General features: G+C 40.1%; 1 protein-coding gene across 1 annotated transcript; it reads left to right on the forward strand.

The window, feature by feature from the left end:
* The first annotated feature begins 2,524 nt into the window (after positions 1 to 2,524).
* Positions 2,525 to 10,243, forward strand: LOC132543056 (BUD13 homolog). The gene is made up of 2 exons (XM_060206546.1): positions 2,525 to 3,176; positions 10,074 to 10,243. Exons 1-2 carry the CDS (start codon positions 2,525 to 2,527, stop codon positions 10,241 to 10,243), a joined length of 822 nt encoding a protein of 273 aa, XP_060062529.1.
* Positions 10,244 to 18,262: the final 8,019 nt, after the last annotated feature.

Raw genomic sequence — 18,262 nt, forward strand, 5'->3', positions numbered from 1 at the left:
TTAACATTCGTAGCTATTCATGAATCAGCTGATGTGATCTGTTATCTTATTATAAGAGGCCAGGAGAGCTCAGCCGGTAGACCATCGAACCTCGTATGAAGAGGTGTGTGGTTGATGCTCTCTCCTTGGGGCGGTTTGAAGTTGGGGTTACGGTAGGAGGCTGTTGGGTGATAGTGACAAGAACCTCACACATTTTTTTTCGTATCATTCATACATAGAAACAATAATATATCTATATTTCTTTTCGGGATAAGCTGTCAGTTGTTGATATTTGGTGTATTTCCAGTACACTCCCGACATTGGTGTATTTTCAGTACACTCCCGACATTGGTGTATTTCCAGTACACTCCCGACATTGGTGTATTTCCAGTACACTCCCGACATTGGTGTATTTCCTGTACACTCCCGACATTGGTGTATTTCCATTACACTCCCAACATTGGTGTATTTTCAGTCCCGACATTGGTGTATTTCCTGTACACTCCCGACATTGGTGTATTTTCAGTCCCGACATTGGTGTATTTTCAGTACACTACCGACATTGGTGTATTTCCAGTACACTCCCGACATTGGTGTATTTCCAGTACACTACCGACATTGGTGTATTTCCTGTACACTCCCGACATTGGTGTATTTTCAGTCCCGACATTGGTGTATTTTCAGTCCCGACATTGGTGTATTTTCAGTACACTACCGACATTGGTGTATTTCCAGTACACTCCCGACATTGGTGTATTTCCAGTACACTCCCGACATTGGTGTATTTCCAGTACACTTCCGACATTGGTGTATTTCCAGTACACTCCCGACATTGGTGTATTTCCAGTACACTCCCGACATTGGTGTATTTCCAGTACACTTCCGACATTAGTGTATTTCCAGTACACTCCCGACATTTGTGTATTTCCAGTACACTCCCGACATTGGTGTATTTCCTGTACACTTACGACATTGGTGTATTTCCTGTACTTTCCCGACATTGGTGTATTTCCTGTACACTCCCGACATTGGTGTATTTCCAGTTCCGACATTGGTGTATTTCCAGTACACTCCCGACATTGGTGTATTTCCTGTACTTTCCCGACATTGGTGTATTTCCTGTACTTTCCCGACATTGGATTATTTCCAGTCCCGACATTGGTGTATTTCCAGTCCCGACATTGGTGTATTTCCAGTACACTCCCGACATTGGTGTATTTCCAGTTCACCTCCGACATTGGTGCATATCCCTAGGGAGAAACACGTGGTTGTTGGGAATCAGAGCTGAAATATTTCCACTTGGTTGTTATGGAATGCAGAACTGCACTAACAGCACGTAAGATTCTGTTAATTCATTAATATCCGCGGAGGGTTTGTTGTCGTTACCTTTAGGGTATTCTTAATTCATGGATTTATATATCCACGAAAAAAATAAACAACTGAAAATTGACATGACTACATATATACACTAGCGGAGTTTGTGAGTACTGTATGTCCAGGAAATTAAACGCCAATTGTCATATATTGCTTTTTTACTCTTTTTTCTTGTGAAAATGTCTAATTTCATGGTATTTTGTGATCTAAAGCCACAGTTTGATGCATTTTCCTGGAGAAGACTATTAGTAAACCTATGTCCAACCGACCTAGTACAAAATGTCACACCAGTAAACTTATGTCCAACCAACCTAGTACAAGACGTCACATCAGTAAACCTATGTCCAACCGACCTAGTACAAAACGTCACATCAGTAAACCTATGTCAAACCTACCTAGTACTAAACGTCACACCAGTAAACCTATGGCCAACCGACCTAGTACAAAACGTCACATCAGTAAACCTATGTCCAACCAACCTACAAAACGTCACATCAGTAAACCTATGTCCAACCAACCTACAAAATGTCACACCAGTAAACCTATGTCCAACCAACCAACAAAACGTCACATCAGTAAACCTATGTCCTACCAACCTACAAAACGTCACATCAGTAAACCTATGTCAAACCGACCTAGTACAAAACGTCACACCAGTAAACCTATGTCCAACCAACCTACAAAACGTCACATCAGTAAACCTATGTCCAACCGACCTAGTACAAAACGTCACACCAGTAAACCTATGTCCTACCAACCTACAAAACGTCACCCTAGTAAACCTTTGTCCAACCGATCTACTACAAAACGTCACACCAGTAAACCTATGTCCAACCAACCTAGTACAAAACGTCACACCAGTAAACCTATGTCCAACCTACCTACAAAATGTCACATCAGTAAACCTATGTCCAACCTACCTACAAAACGTCACAACAGTAAACCTATGTCCTACCAACCTACACCTATGTCCAACCAACCTACAAAACGTCACACCAGTAAACCTATGTCCAACCAACCTAGTACAAAACGTCACACCAGTAAACCTATGTCCAACCAACCTAGTACAAAACGTCACACCAGTAAACCTATGTCCAACCAACCTAGTACAAAACGTCACATCAGTAAACCTATGTCCAACCAACCTACAAAACGTCACACCAGTAAACCTATGTCCAACCAACCTAGTACAAAACGTCACATCAGTAAACCTATGTCCCACCAACCTACAAAACGTCACACCAGTAAACCTATGTCCAACCGACCTAGTACAAAACGTCACACCAGTAAACCTATGTCCAACCAACCTACAAAACGTCACAATAGTAAATCTATGTCCTACCAACCTACAAAACGTCACACCAGTAAACCTATGTCCAACCGACCTAGTACAAAACGTCACACCGGTAAACCTATGTCCAACCGACCTACAAAACGTCACATCAGTAGACCTATGTCAAACCGACCTAGTACAAAACGTCACACCAGTAAACCTATGTCCAACCAACCTAGTACAAAACGTCACACCAGTAAACCTATGTCCAACCGACCTAGTACAAAACGTCACATCAGTAAACCTATGTCCAACCGACCTAGTACAAAATACCACACCAGTAAACCTATGTCCAACCGACCTTGTACAAAACGCCACACCAGTAAACCTATGTCCAACCGACCTAGTACAAAACGTCACATCAGTAAACCTATGTCCAACCAACCTAGTACAAAACGTCACACCAGTAAACCTATGTCCAACCAACCTAGTACAAAACGTCACACCAGTAAACCTATGTCCAACCAACCTAGTACAAAACGTCACACCAGTAAACCTATGTCCAACCAACCTACAAAACGTCACACCAGTAAACCTATGTCCAACCGACCTAGTACAAAATGTGACACCAGTAAACCTATGTCCTGCCAACCTATAAAATGTCACACCAGTAAACCTATGTCCAACCAACCTACAAAACGTCACATCAGTAAACCTATGTCCAACCGACCTAGTACAAAACGTCACACCAGTAAACCTATGTCCAACCGACCTAGTACAAAACGTCACACCAGTAAACCTATGTCCAACCAACCTAGTACAAAACGTCACACCAGTAAACCTATGTCCAACCAACCTAGTACAAAACGTCACATCAGTAAACCTATGTCCAACCAACCTACCTACAAAATGTCACACCAGTAAACCTATGTCCAACCAGCCTAGTACAAAACGTCACATCAGTAAACCTATGTCAAACCGACCTAGTACAAAACGTCACACCAGTAAACCTATGTCCAACCAACCTAGTACAAAACGTCACATCAGTAAACCTATGTCCAACCAACCTAGTAAAAAATGTCACACCAGTAAACCTATGTCCATCTAACCTACAAAACGTCACACCAGTAAACCTATGTCCAACCAACCTAGTACAAAACGTTACATCAGTAAACCTATGTCCAACCAACCTACAAAACGTCATATCAGTAAACCTATGTGCAACCGACCTAGTACAAAATGTCACACCAGTAAACCTATGTCCAACTAACCTACAAAACGTCACACCAGTAAACTTATGTCCAATCAACCTGGTACAAAACGTCACACCAGTAAACCTATGTCCCACCAACCTACAAAACGTCACACCAGTAAACCTATGTCCAACCAACCTAGTACAAACGTCACACCAGTAAACCTATGTCCAACCAACCTAGTACAAAACGTCACACCAGTAAACCTATGACCAACCCAAAACGTCCAGTAAACCTATGTACAAAACGTCACACCAGTAAACCTATGTCCAACCAACCTAGTACAAAACGTCACACCAGTAAACCTATGTCCAACCAACCTAGTACAAAACGTCACACCAGTAAACCTATGTCCAACCGACCTAGTACAAAACGTCACACCAGTAAACCTATGTCCTACCAACCTACAAAACGTCACACCAGTAAACCTATGTCCAACCGAAACCTACCTACAAAACGTCACACAGTAAACCTAGTCCAAACCTATGTCCAACCAACCTAGTACAAAACGTCACACCAGTAAACCTATGTCCAACCAACCTAGTACAAAATGTCACACCAGTAAACCTATGTCCAACCAACCTACAAAACGTCACATCAGTAAACCTATGTCCAACCGACCTAGTACAAAACGTCACACCAGTAAACCTATGTCCTACCAACCTACACCTATGTCCAACCAACCTACAAAACGTCACACCAGTAAACCTATGTCCTACCAACCTACAAAACGTCACACCAGTAAACCTATGTCCAACCGACCTAGTACAAAACGTCACACCAGTAAACCTATGTCCAACCAACCTAGTACAAAACGTCACACCAGTAAACCTATGTCCAACCAACCTAGTACAAAACGTCACACCAGTAAACCTATGTCCAACCAACCTAGTACAAAATGTCACACCAGTAAACCTATGTCCTACCAACCTAGTACAAAATGTGACACCAGTAAACCTATGTCCAACCAACCTAGTACAAAATGTCACACCAGTAAACCTATGTCCAACCGACCTAGTACAAAACGTCACACCAGTAAACCTATGTCCAACCGACATAGTACAAAATGTCACACCAGTAAACCTATGTCCTACCGACCTAGTACAAAATGTCACACCAGTAAACCTATGTCCAACCGACCTACAAAACGTCACATCAGTAAACCTATGTCCAACCGACCTAGTACAAAACGTCACATCAGTAAACCTATGTCCAACCGACCTAGTACAAAACGTCACACCAGTAAACCTATGTCCAACCAACCTAGTACAAAACGTCACACCAGTAAACCTATGTCCAACCAACCTAGTACAAAACGTCACACCAGTAAACCTATGTCCAACCAACCTAGTACAAAACGTCACATCAGTAAACCTATGTCCAACCAACCTAGTACAAAATGTCACACCAGTAAACCTATGTCCAACCAACCTAGTACAAAACGTCACACCAGTAAACCTATGTCCAACCAACCTACAAAACGTCACACCAGTAAACCTATGTCCAACCAACCTAGTACAAAACGTCACACCAGTAAACCTATGTCCAACCAACCTAGTACAAAACGTCACACCAGTAAACCTATGTCCAACCAACCTAGTACAAAACGTTACATCAGTAAACCTATGTCCAACCAACCTACAAAACGTCACATCAGTAAACCTATGTCCAACCGACCTAGTACAAAACGTCACAACAGTAAACCTATGTTCAACCTACCTACAAAATGTCACACCAGTAAACCTATGTCCAACCAACCTAGTACAAAACGTCACATCAGTAAACCTATGTCCAACCAACCTATTACAAAACGTCACACCAGTAAACCTATGTCCAACCAACCTAGTACAAAATGTCACACCAGTAAACCTATGTCCAACCAACCTAGTACAAAACGTCACATCAGTAAACCTATGTCCAACCAACCTACAAAACGTCACATCAGTAAACCTATGTCCAACCAACCTACAAAACGTCACATCAGTAAACCTATGTCCAACCGACCTACAAAACGTCACATCAGTAAACCTATGTCCAACCGAGTTAAACAAACCTGTAAATGTGTTTACCTTAACATCACACCAGTAAACCTAATCACCATGACAGTTGGACGGTCATTACTGCTGTTATTCAGGTGTTAATGCTATTGTCAGTAGCTTTTTTATCCGACATAACCCTTGTCACACCTTCTGTAGCAATTGTCATGTCGACTCGGCTTGACAGCAAAGAAACAAATTCTCACCGTCAATAAAAAGGACAATTTGACGGCAGTTGGTTGCCGCGTCAACTGCACAAATTACATTACGGCATCGTAGAAGTTTAAGAAAGTGGTTGAATTACATACATGACACAGTTTCGTTATTTAACTGAACTATATTAAAATTTCGAATTACAATGTACTTTTTTTGCTGTATCGTGAATTAGATGTTACGTGAATGTCGCCGATACCTTCTGAATTAATTTTATTGGTATGTAACCTGATGTTTAACTGGTAAACTAGAACTTTTATCTTTATAATACCCGGATGTACGTCTCGTGTTTGATTTAAAATATCGGACATTTATGGTAGAATTGTGTCAGTTTAGAAAACTTAACACAAAGAAAGACGACTTTGTTGTATCATATTTAACATTAAATTGGATTAAAACAAATAAACGAAAGATGTCACCGCTGTGTTTGTATTAAGAAGACGATATTGTAAGGTATTAAGTCTAGATAAAATTAACAAATAAAAGTCTGAGCGAGGAAAAAACGAAAAGGAAGATATCACAATGGTAAATAATACTGTAAATGTCTCGTTGTACAAAGGACTTTGCGTGTTTGTGGCAGTCAAAAGGTGTCAATACCTACAGAAAGGTGACGGTTACGGAATAATACGGCTTAGAAATATGAATAAAGAATAGAACCACATGCACTCTTCCTCTGATCACAAGTACTCTCTAAAGAGTAAACGTTTTTCACCAGCTTCATAATGATTAAGTGCATGAACGCCTCTATCTATACTCAGTTCGGAAATATCATTATAGTTCACGGAAAGAAACATAAAATATCACTCACATAGACTTCTATATTTAATTGTTCAAGAACGAAAAAATGGACATGAAATTGCTCAATGCTTTATTATGTAACATGTTGTATATTAGAACACACAAACAAAACAATTTATCAATTTTAGCATCCAAACAAAATAGATTGCCAGTATTTACGAATCGCCGGGAACCTTGCTTCAACATCACAGACGCTTAAGACATTTCCATTTATGAAGATTCTATTTGAAATAATTGATGATTTGTCAGTCCCTATCAATCTGCGATAAATACTTCTAGTCTTAGTCAAGACAACTTGTTGGAAATTGCAGAACAGGTCTGACTATTACAGAAGCGCTGAGAAAAAAAAAACATTTGCCGATGTCTGTACTGCTCAGTTCGTCCCAAGCGGAATACTCGTATGGGCAATATCCGATTAAGAGGCCACATTTATTCCAGTTCTCCATCTCGCCTGACTTCCGCAGTTCTATTTCAGTAAACATATAAAATCTATCTTACGGTATGCTACTTATTCAATGCAGTTGAACAGATCGTTCTTATCCGCCCTTTCAAATAAAAACCGGACAGTGTTTCTTCCTGTTTTAAACATGGCCAGGATTCCTAATTCTGTAACACCGCCTAGAGTTTCTATGAATTAAATAAAGTACAGTGCCACTTTGAACTGAAAACTGACACGTCTATCTTATCCATGGTAAGCATCTGTTTCGCGGTGGGTTTTTTATCTCTATACGTTAACGGTTCAATGTAATTCGCCCACACCTGAATATGCAAATTATACAACACAGGTCACTCTCAAAGCTCTGTTATATATTTCTATGATTTCACACCGAATAATTTATTATACAAACTACATTTGCTATAATAATGCATAAATTTGCTGTTAGCAATAAGTGAGTTAATATTTCTCCATAGTTTTTGTGAAATATGAAAAATACCTTAATGAATGAAATAGAATTAGGTTATCGTCAAAGTACAAAAACAATACACTAGAATTTTCTTTTTAAAATAAGTCTAGATAGAGAGAAATGAGTCCGCGATTTCTTATTGTTTTAAACGTTAGATTTTAAACTTTGATGCCGTTTATCTTTGATACCAGCAGAACAAATGTGTAAAGTTGATCGCTATTATACCATTACGCCTTGCCAAGGTTGCTCAAAAGTTAGTTAGAGTGGTTAAAGAAAAAAAATGAATTAAACAAAACCGAAAGCATTTTTATCATTCCACAGCTGTTTGTTGAGATATCAGAGATTGATGATTTTAGAGTCAGTTTTGCTCTGAAAGTCCTTTCTATTGTCTGTGACAACAATCAACAAAGTCATTGGTTAACTGTAACCATGCTTTGATCAACTTGGGCCTGGTGACTAGGTAACCACACACAAGTACCGGCAGTTACGGAACTGAATGCCTATTTAGTAGGTATAGAGTAAATCTGTAGGCAAGTGATTGTTTTTGTGCAAACATCTGGTTTTGTTTGCGCATCTTTGGTGATTTTTTTTCAGTGATTACTCTCCTCCTGCTTCTGTGTATGTACGGTAAGTACGAAAGCAAAAAAAAAAAAAAAAAAACTTGAAATAAAACACTTTTACTGAAACAACACGTTGGTGTGTCTACTTACATCGTTATCTGTTCACCTTCCTCTGAAGAAATACCGTAATTATGATTTTTATAAAGAAATATTGCCAAGTTGTTTTCAGGTCGAAACAGAATCCTTCGTTAACTTATTCCCTTTCTAAATACTGCTAACTTGTTTTATCTGTCAAGGTTTTAAAGAGATGTCATGCCAAGATTTCAAACTAAATAAGTGGCATACTTAGAATATCATGATCAGCTCATATTTCGTCCAGAAAAAAATCATTGGTATGCCAGTCACACCCCCAAATAACAGCGGCAACGATGACGATGTCCCAGTTCGATATCTAATCTTTACGGAGGAATACCGTATTTGGGTTGACAATTATGTTTTATTCATAATGAATGTCATCGTTTTTCTCTTTCTTTTTCAATGATAATTCCTGCCGAACTGCTGTCGATAACAGACAAGGTACGTCTTAATTAATTCAATCTTAATAACATAAATCTATTGGTTTTGGAGCACGTGCACCTTCCCGTTTTGGTTTTTGTCATTTTTGTACCAAATTCCAAATTCCCTCATTCGTTCTCTTGGTTCAAAATGCACCATTGATGAGCCAAGAGTGACGTGCAGCAGATTTAATAATTAGAATGTACTGTTTATAACGTATAAACACATCTAACTAATATCTGTGTCTAAATATCGGATGGGAAAGATACTATTTACTTATGTCCCTTCTTACAATCTTACAGAAGTGGTAGTATTGGGTGGTGCTAGTGTCGGGTAGTGCTAATGTCGGGTGGTGCTAGTGTCGGGTAGTGCTAATGTCGGATGATGGCGTGTCTGGTGCTGCTAGTGCTAGTGTCGGGTGGTGGCAGTGTCTGGTGCTGCTAGTGTAGGATGGTGGCGTGTCTGGTGCTGCTAGTATCGGATGGTGGCGTGTCTGGTGCTGCTAGTGTAGGATGGTGGTAGTGTCTGGAGCTGATAGTGTCGGGTGGTGGCTGTGTCTGGTGCTGCTAGTGTCGGATGGTGGCGTGTCTGGTGCTGCTAGTATCGGATGGTGGCGTGTCTGGTGCTGCTAGTGTAGGATGGTGGTAGTGTCTGGAGCTGATAGTGTCGGGTGGTGGCTGTGTCTGGTGCTGCTAGTGTAGGATGGTTGTAGTGTCTGGTGTTGATAGTGTCGGGTGGTGGCTGTGTCTGGAGCTGACAGTGTCGGGTGGTGGCAGTGTCTGAAGCTGTTAGAGTCGGATGGTGACAGTATCTGGTGTTGCTAGTGTCGGGTGGTGGCAGCGCCTAGTGTTGCTATTGGCGGGTGGTGGCCTGTCTGGAGCTGTTAGAGTCGGAAGGTGGCAGTGGCTGGAGCTGTTAGTGTCTGGTGTTGGAAATGTCGAGTGATGCCAGTGTTGGATGGTGGCAGTGTTTGGAGCTGTTAGTGACGGGTGGTGGATGCGTCTGATGTTGCTAGTGTCGGGTGGTGGCAGTGTCTGGAGCTGTTAGAGTCGGGTGGTGGCAGTGTCTGGAGCTGTTAGTGTCTGGTGTTGGAAGTGTCGAGTGATGCCAGTGTTGGGTGGTTGCAGTGTCGAGTAGTGTCAATGTTGGGTGGTGGCAGTGTCAAGTGGTGGCAGTGTCGAGTGGTGGCAATGTTGGGTGGTGGCAGTGTCGAGTGTTGGAAGTGTCAAGTGGTGGAAGTGCTGAGTGGTGGCAGTGTTGGGAGGTGGCAGTGTCGAGTGGTGCCAGTATGGAGTGATGCCAGTATCGAGTGGTGAAAAGTGTTGGGTTGTATCAGAGTCGAATGTTGGAAGTGTCGAGTGTTGGCAGTGTCGAGTGATGGCAGAGTCGAGTGATGGCAGTGTCGAGTGATGGCAGTGTCAGGTGGTGGCAGTTTTGGGTGGTGGAAGTGTCGAGTGATGCCAGTGTCGATTGATGGCCTTGTCGAGTGATGCCAGTGTCGACGGGTGGCAATGTTTGGTGGTGACAGTGTCAAGTGGTGCCAGTATCGAGTGGTGCCAGTGTTGACAGGTGGCAGTGTCGATGGTTGGCAGTGTCAAGTGATGCCAATGTCGAGTGGTGCCTGTATCGAGTGGTGGTAGTGTCGAGTGATTCCAGTTATGTTTAAATTATTTAGTCTTAAATTGTTCTAAAGTGTAGGATTAAAAAAGTCAAAGGTATTGGATATTTCAAACTGAATATGGATGACGGAAACGATAACTATATTACATTGGTGAACTCAGATCTGGTACGAACAGAATTTATTTCATGGTTAGAGACCGTCAATATAAATATTCTCAAAGCGACAGTGACATTCGGCAATCTCCAGTGTAATCATTAACAGACGAGTACGAAACCTTCAAGTTACATTACGAACTACTTTTCTTGACAGGCGTATTAATTGTCCCAATCCTAACCTTGGTGTGAATGTTACAACGTAACAACTGTATGTGTCACTTGTCTGTGGCAGGTACAACAGTTCGGCAGAGTTAGCACGCGCATGCGCATACACTGCATCACATATCTCGCCTCTCAAGCAACCAAGGTAACATATCATTCATTATTTCCTTCAATATGGGAAGTTGAAAAATGTTCCAGATTATTAACAAACCATAATTGTATCCATACACATTAACCAATGAAATAGAACGATGGGGGTGTACATTGTCGACAAATATCACAGAGAGGAAACTAATGGTAAACTGCTTTATTCATTCTAAACATCTTCCAATATATGAAAGAGACTGTACCCGAAACGTCCACGAAATGAAGAGAATGACAACAGCCATCGTGTATTGGTATGGAGTTTCAGTTACCGAGTTACCGGCGAACACGCCTATCTTTAATCTGAACGGAGATAGTGACTATATTTATAGAGAGATATTTTGATGTCTCTAACAGATATGTACGCAGATTTAATGTCTAGACGTGCTGTGCGCGTGCATCATCAGTTGCTCTTAATTTTTGTGATGTAGAGTCAAGGACATCTACGTTACAATGCAAATGTTATAAGTGTTTAATGAAAACATGCAGTTTGAATTCGTAACGAGTGTTCGGATCTGTCGCAAGTGAAGTGTTAATCACTTGTCGAAACCAATTACACAAATGTACAATATCGTTTTTAAAAACAATGCTTTAATCAGTTTAAAACAGGGCGAAATAACTTGTTGAATCACGTCCTTAGTTGATAATCCCAAGTGTGTGGTTTGATTTAAAACGATGATGCAGCAAGTGGTGTGTATTTACACGTAAATAAGTTCTTATGGAATAGAGAAAACTTCAGGCGAGACTATCCGATAACTAACTACATAGGATTACGTCTATAGATTGGCTGTCAGGTGCTGATTGTTGAAGATATGCTGCGTTGCTGGTTTAAAACATCGAGTATATGAAAAGATTTTTTCGCCCTATTAAATTTTGATCTGTAAGCATTAGGATCACGTGCTATGGATGATCATGTACATCGTACATGTGTGCTGACGAACATGTCTAGGTACGAACCAATCACCTCAGAATCTTAAGTTATATTATTTGAGCCCCTACCTAATTAATTACCGTGATCTAATGTGCTTGGCATCAAGTGATATCAACTATATGTCACTAATGCAACAAAGCATAGTTTACCATTGTCTGTAACAGGGAGAATCAACTATGAGTAAATTGCCTGGACAATGGCGTTAGGTTATGAAAGGAAAATGGCGTAACAAAAGGTCTACCTACTTTTCATTCTGTCCTCTACATGTTTATTAAAGACTTATTAAAATGTTACTTGTCTGAGTTATGTGATAAACTGTACCTCAAATCTTTTTTTCTTTTTTTTTATAACATATCTTTTATGAAATCGTCTTGTAGTTCTATTTTTTGCTCGTGAAGGCTGGCAAAAATTTAAAAAACTTCTAATACTCAAATCATAAAATCTCAGATCGAAAGAAATATCATTTAAGATCCAGTTGTCTGGATAAGTAAGCAGTAAGTCATATCATTTCGGCATACATAGAAAACATTTACTATAATTTTCTTCATTTTTCAGTCCATCGGTTCATATTACAATACATAAATGAGATAAAAAAATATGAAAATTTTCACATATTTCCAGTTCTTGGTGAAAATTAAGGTTTTCAAATCTATAATTGCCATCAGTTTCATTTATTGTACGGACTGATATATGTCCCGATAAATGCTACTCAGGAGAACAGAACCTGCTGCTAAAAATACGACAGTTTGTAGATCTAGTCGCGTGCCAACATGTGTAGCTGTTAAATATTTCTTTGTATTTTGTCAAATCAACGCACAACTAACATCCACGAATGGAGAAATTGACTTTAATTAACTAATTATATTAGCGACTTAAATTTGTAAACACCGCACGTGCACCTCATCAAATACCCGTTTACAATTTTTTTTGTTGGTAACATTTTTGAACTTTTGAGTAACACATGAAACTTGTAAATGTTAGGGCGTTATTTTAAGGGCGTATGGTACAAACCATTACCCTAAACGAGCCTACTTTACAATACACAAGTGTTGTTGTGTTAGCCTGAAACATATTAAATCCCATTATCATTGGAGGAATCAAGTTTAACACCCATTCCAAACACGTCTCTGTGGAACAGGCCCTCAAAATGTCTGTTTTACCAGCTGTGCGAGGAAAAGAAATGGGCCCTCTTAATCTTGTCCAAGAGTACAGATTCGTCTTCTCATTTTCGTTTGTGTACTACAAAGGTTTTTTATTCCCAGTTATTTATTTTGTGATTTTAACATGTTTATTTCCCTTATTTCCTCAATGATCATTCGTTAAAGCTCACAACAAAATTGAGCAGTGTGAGACATTCCGTATGTTCTCGTGATAACAGGTCTGTAGTGCCAGTGTGTCAGAACAGTCACCATACTCACTTAATCATTTGGAATATGGATTTCAAGCTACGTACTCATGGAAAACTGCTGAAGAGTAGATGGAACAGGAGCATGCTTGGTTGGATTTACTTTCGGTGTTAATTAAATCCAATATATTTGTTAATTTCATAGTAATAAGTGTCTTACATTTAAAACAGAAAACAAAACAAATCTTTCTTTTTTTATTCTCTTGTCAAAACCAGATTTAAAGATTTTGATAATCAGTAGCTATTGTGTTTACCTGTAACACATTGATCTTTGTAGATATCGTTACATACAAAAAGAAATATGGCGAGCTTTCTCGACATCGAACGAAACCCTAACTTCACATGATCAAATCCACCAAAAGAAGAAATACTAGAGAATCATAGTAAACTACTGCTACCTGCTGAAAAGGACCTTCCTCGTTTATCTTGGATACCCAAAAACAAGATTCTATGCTACGGACGTTTTATTGCTTGTTCATGTAGTCCAACCAAACATCTATCAAGCATTTTGCATTTAATTCTTAGTACTATCATTTCACGATTGCAGCCTTATTGTGATGGTGTTTCCTAGAGAATTCATGGTATGTAGAGTTGCATAGAACTTTTTGAACCATCTTAATGTTCCTTCTTGACAAATGTCTTTTCCCCGCTCACAATTCCAAACTGACGGAACGCCTTGATATTCTGGTAATGAGAGTTTTCGTTACGTGCATGTGTATGTATTACAACAGTGATTACAAACAGCGATATTAACCGTTTTCTTATAACAAGGCACATTGATGTATATACAAGTAGAATCAACTCTTCACACAGCCTTACATCCAGAAGTTTACTGTCAATTTCCATTGCTTATATTTCCTCCAGAATTGTAATTCAAGCACACTGTTCCAAATATCATGATTTCAGTGCAACATATCATCAACTGACAGGTATAATACAAATTGATAAAAGTTAAAGAGAAGATCGTTGATCATCCCTGTACTAGCAGTGTAAGTTTGTATGTCTGTTTGTTCCGGTATATTAACATTGTTCTCATTTGTAAGACATGGCATTGTTTAGTTCTAACTGAATAAGATTCACATGGCAGCTGTCGTTGATCAAACGGAAGACGCTCAACCTTGCGGAACATCTAGTCATATTTACCGTGGTGTGTCTAGCCGGTAATATATAACTCAATACAACGTCCTTCCATGAGCGTTTAGTCGATAATATACAACTCAATACATTGTCCTTCCAGGAGTGTCTACTCGATAATGTACAACTCAATACATCTTTCTTCCAGGAGTGTCTACTCGATAATATACAACTCAATACATCGTCCTTCTAGGAGTGTCTACTCGATAATATACAACTCAATACATCTTTCTTCCAGGAGTGTCTACTCGATAATATACAACTCAATACATCGTCCTTCTAGGAGTGTCTACTCGATAATATACAACTCAATACACCTTTCTTCCAGGAGTGTCTACTCGATAATATACAACTCAATACATCTTTCTTCCAGGAGTGTCTACTCGATAATATACAACTCAATACATCGTCCTTCCAGGAGTGTCTAGTCGATAATATACAACTCTATACATCTTTTTTCCAGGAGTGTTTAGTCGATAATATACAACTCTATACATCTTTCTTCCAGGAGTGTCTAGTCGATAATATACAACTCTATACAGCGTCCTTCCAGGAGTGTTTACTCGATAATATACAACTCAATACATCTTTCTTCCAGTAGTGTCTAGTCGATAATATACAACTCTATACATCGTCCTTCCAGGAGTGTCTAGTCGATAATATACAACTCTATACATCGTCCTTGCAGTAGTGTCTAGTCGATAATATACAACTCTATACATCTTTCTTCCAGGAGTGTCTAGTCGATAATATACAACTCTATACAGCGATCTTCCAGGCGCGTCGAGACTATACATTCGTGGTTTTCCACTTAAGTAGTGGGTCCTCACTAAATCGATGGATTAACGCTACATTGGTGGGTTCTCATTACATCTGTGGGTTATCGCTACATTGGTGGGTTCTCATTACATCTGTGGGTTATCGCTACATTGGTGGGTTTTCATTACATCTGTGGGTTATCGCTACATTGGTGGGTTATCGCTACATTGGTGGGTTCTCATTACATCTATGGGTTATCGCTACATTGGTGGGTTCTCATTACATCTATGGGTTATCGCTACATTGGTGGGTTCTCATTACATCTGTGGGTTATCGCTACATTGGTGGGTTTTCATTACATCTGTGGGTTATCGCTACATTGGTGGGTTCTCATTACATCTGTGGGTTATCGCTACATTGATGGGTTCTCATTACATCTGTGGGTTATCGCTACATTGGTGGGTTCTCATTACATCTGTGGGTTATCGCTACATTGGTGGGTTTTCATTACATCTGTGGGTTATCGCTACATTTTATGGGTTCTCATTACATCTATGGGTTATCGCTACATTGGTGGGTTTTCATTACATCTGTGGGTTATCGCTACATTTTATGGGTTCTCATTACATCTGTGGGTTATCGCTACATTGGTGGGTTCTCATTACATCTATGGGTTATCGCTACATTTTATGGGTTCTCATTACATCTGTGGGTTATCGCTACATTTTATGGGTTCTCATTACATCTATGGGTTATCGCTACATTGGTGGGTTCTCATTACATCTATGGGTTATCGCTACATTGGTGGGTTCTCATTACATCTATGGGTTATCGCTACATTGGTGGGTTCTCATTACATCTGTGGGTTATCGCTACATTGGTGGGTTCTCATTACATCTATGGGTTATCGCTACATTGGTGGGTTCTCATTACATCTATGGGTTATCGCTACATTGGTGGGTTCTCATTACATCTATGGGTTATCGCTACATTGGTGGGTTCTCATTACATCTGTGGGTTATCGCTACATTTTATGGGTTCTCATTACATCTGTGGGTTATCGCTACATTTTATGGGTTCTCATTACATCTGTGGGTTATCGCTACATTGGTGGGTTCTCATTACATCTGTGGGTTATCGCTACATTGGTGGGTTCTCATTACATCTGTGGGTTATCGCTACATTGGTGGGTTCTCATTACATCTATGGGTTATCGCTACATTGGTGGGTTCTCATTACATCTGTGGGTTATCGCTACATTGGTGGGTTCTCATTACATCTATGGGTTATCGCTACATTGGTGGGTTCTCATTACATCTGTGGGTTATCGCTACATTGGTGGGTTCTCATTACATCTGTGGGTTATCGCTACATTGGTGGGTTCTCATTACATCTATGGGTTATCGCTACATTGGTGGGTTCTCATTACATCTATGGGTTATCGCTACATTGGTGGGTTCTCATTACATCTATGGGTTATCGCTACATTGGTGGGTTCTCATTACATCTATGGGTTATCGCTACATTGATGGGTTCTCATTACATCTATGGGTTATCGCTACATTGATGGGTTCTCATTACATCTGTGGGTTATCGCTACATTTTATGGGTTCTCATTACATCTGTGGGTTATCGCTACATTTTATGGGTTCTATGGGTTCTGGTACATCTGTGGGTTATCGCTACATTGGTGGGTTCTCATTACATGGTGGGTTATCGCTACATTATGGGTTCTCATTACATCTGTGGGTTATCGCTACATTGGTGGGTTCTCATTACATCTATGGGTTATCGCTACATTGGTGGGTTCTCATTACATCTATGGGTTATCGCTACATTGGTGGGTTCTCATTACATCAATGGGTTATCGCTACATTGGTGGGTTCTCATTACATCTATGGGTTATCGCTACATTGGTGGGTTCTCATTACATCAATGGGTTATCGCTACATTGGTGGGTTCTCATTACATCTGTGGGTTATCGCTACATTGGTGGGTTCTCATTACATCTGTGGGTTATCGCTACATTGGTGGGTTCTCATTACATCTATGGGTTATCGCTACATTTTATGGGTTCTCATTACATCTGTGGGTTATCGCTACATTGTTGGGTTCTCATTACATCTATGGGTTATCGCTACATTGGTGGGTTCTCATTACATCAATGGGTTATCGCTACATTGGTGGGTTCTCATTACATCTGTGGGTTATCGCTACATTGGTGGGTTCTCATTACATCTGTGGGTTATCGCTACATTGATGGGTTCTCATTACATCTGTGGGTTATCGCTACATTGATGGGTTCTCATTACATCTATGGGTTATCGCTACATTGATGGGTTCTCATTACATCTATGGGTTATCGCTACATTGATGGGTTCTCATTACATCTGTGGGTTATCGCTACATTGGTGGGTTCTCATTACATCTGTGGGTTATCGCTACATTGATGGGTTCTCATTACATCTGTGGGTTATCGCTACATTGATGGGTTCTCATTACATCTGTGGGTTATCGCTACATTGATGGGTTCTCATTACATCTATGGGTTATCGCTACATTGGTGGGTTCTCATTACATCTGTGGGTTCTCATTACATCTGTGGGTTATCGCTACATTGGTGGGTTCTCATTACATCTGTGGGTTATCGCTACATTGATGGGTTCTCATTTCATCAATGGGTTATCGCTACATTGGTGGGTTCTCATTACATCTGTGGGTTATCGCTACATTTTATGGGTTCTCATTACATCAATGGGTTATCGCTACATTGGTGGGTTCTCATTACATCTGTGGGTTATCGCTACATTGGTGGGTTCTCATTACATCTGTGGGTTATCGCTACATTGGTGGGTTCTCATTTCATCAATGGGTTATCGCTACATTGGTGGGTTCTCATTACATCAATGGGTTATCGCTACATTGGTGGGTTCTCATTACATCTGTGGGTTATCGCTACATTGGTGGGTTCTCATTACATCTGTGGGTTATCGCTACATTGGTGG

Source organism: Ylistrum balloti, unplaced genomic scaffold (genome assembly GCF_031769215.1).
Source record: "Ylistrum balloti isolate Yb309-2 unplaced genomic scaffold, AGI_CSIRO_Ybal_v1 Utg369560, whole genome shotgun sequence".
NCBI lineage: Eukaryota > Metazoa > Mollusca > Bivalvia > Pectinida > Pectinidae > Ylistrum > Ylistrum balloti.

What these genes read in the sequence shown, in the direction of transcription:
- LOC132543056 (XM_060206546.1), top strand. Translation starts at nt 2,525, where the DNA reads ATGTCCAACCAACCTAGTACAAAACGTCACATCAGTAAACCTATGTCC. An exon ending in TAGTACAAAACGTCACACCA is followed by an intron (nt 3,177 to 10,073) that starts GTAAACCTATGT and finishes GGGTGGTTGCAG; the next exon opens with TGTCGAGTAGTGTCAATGTT.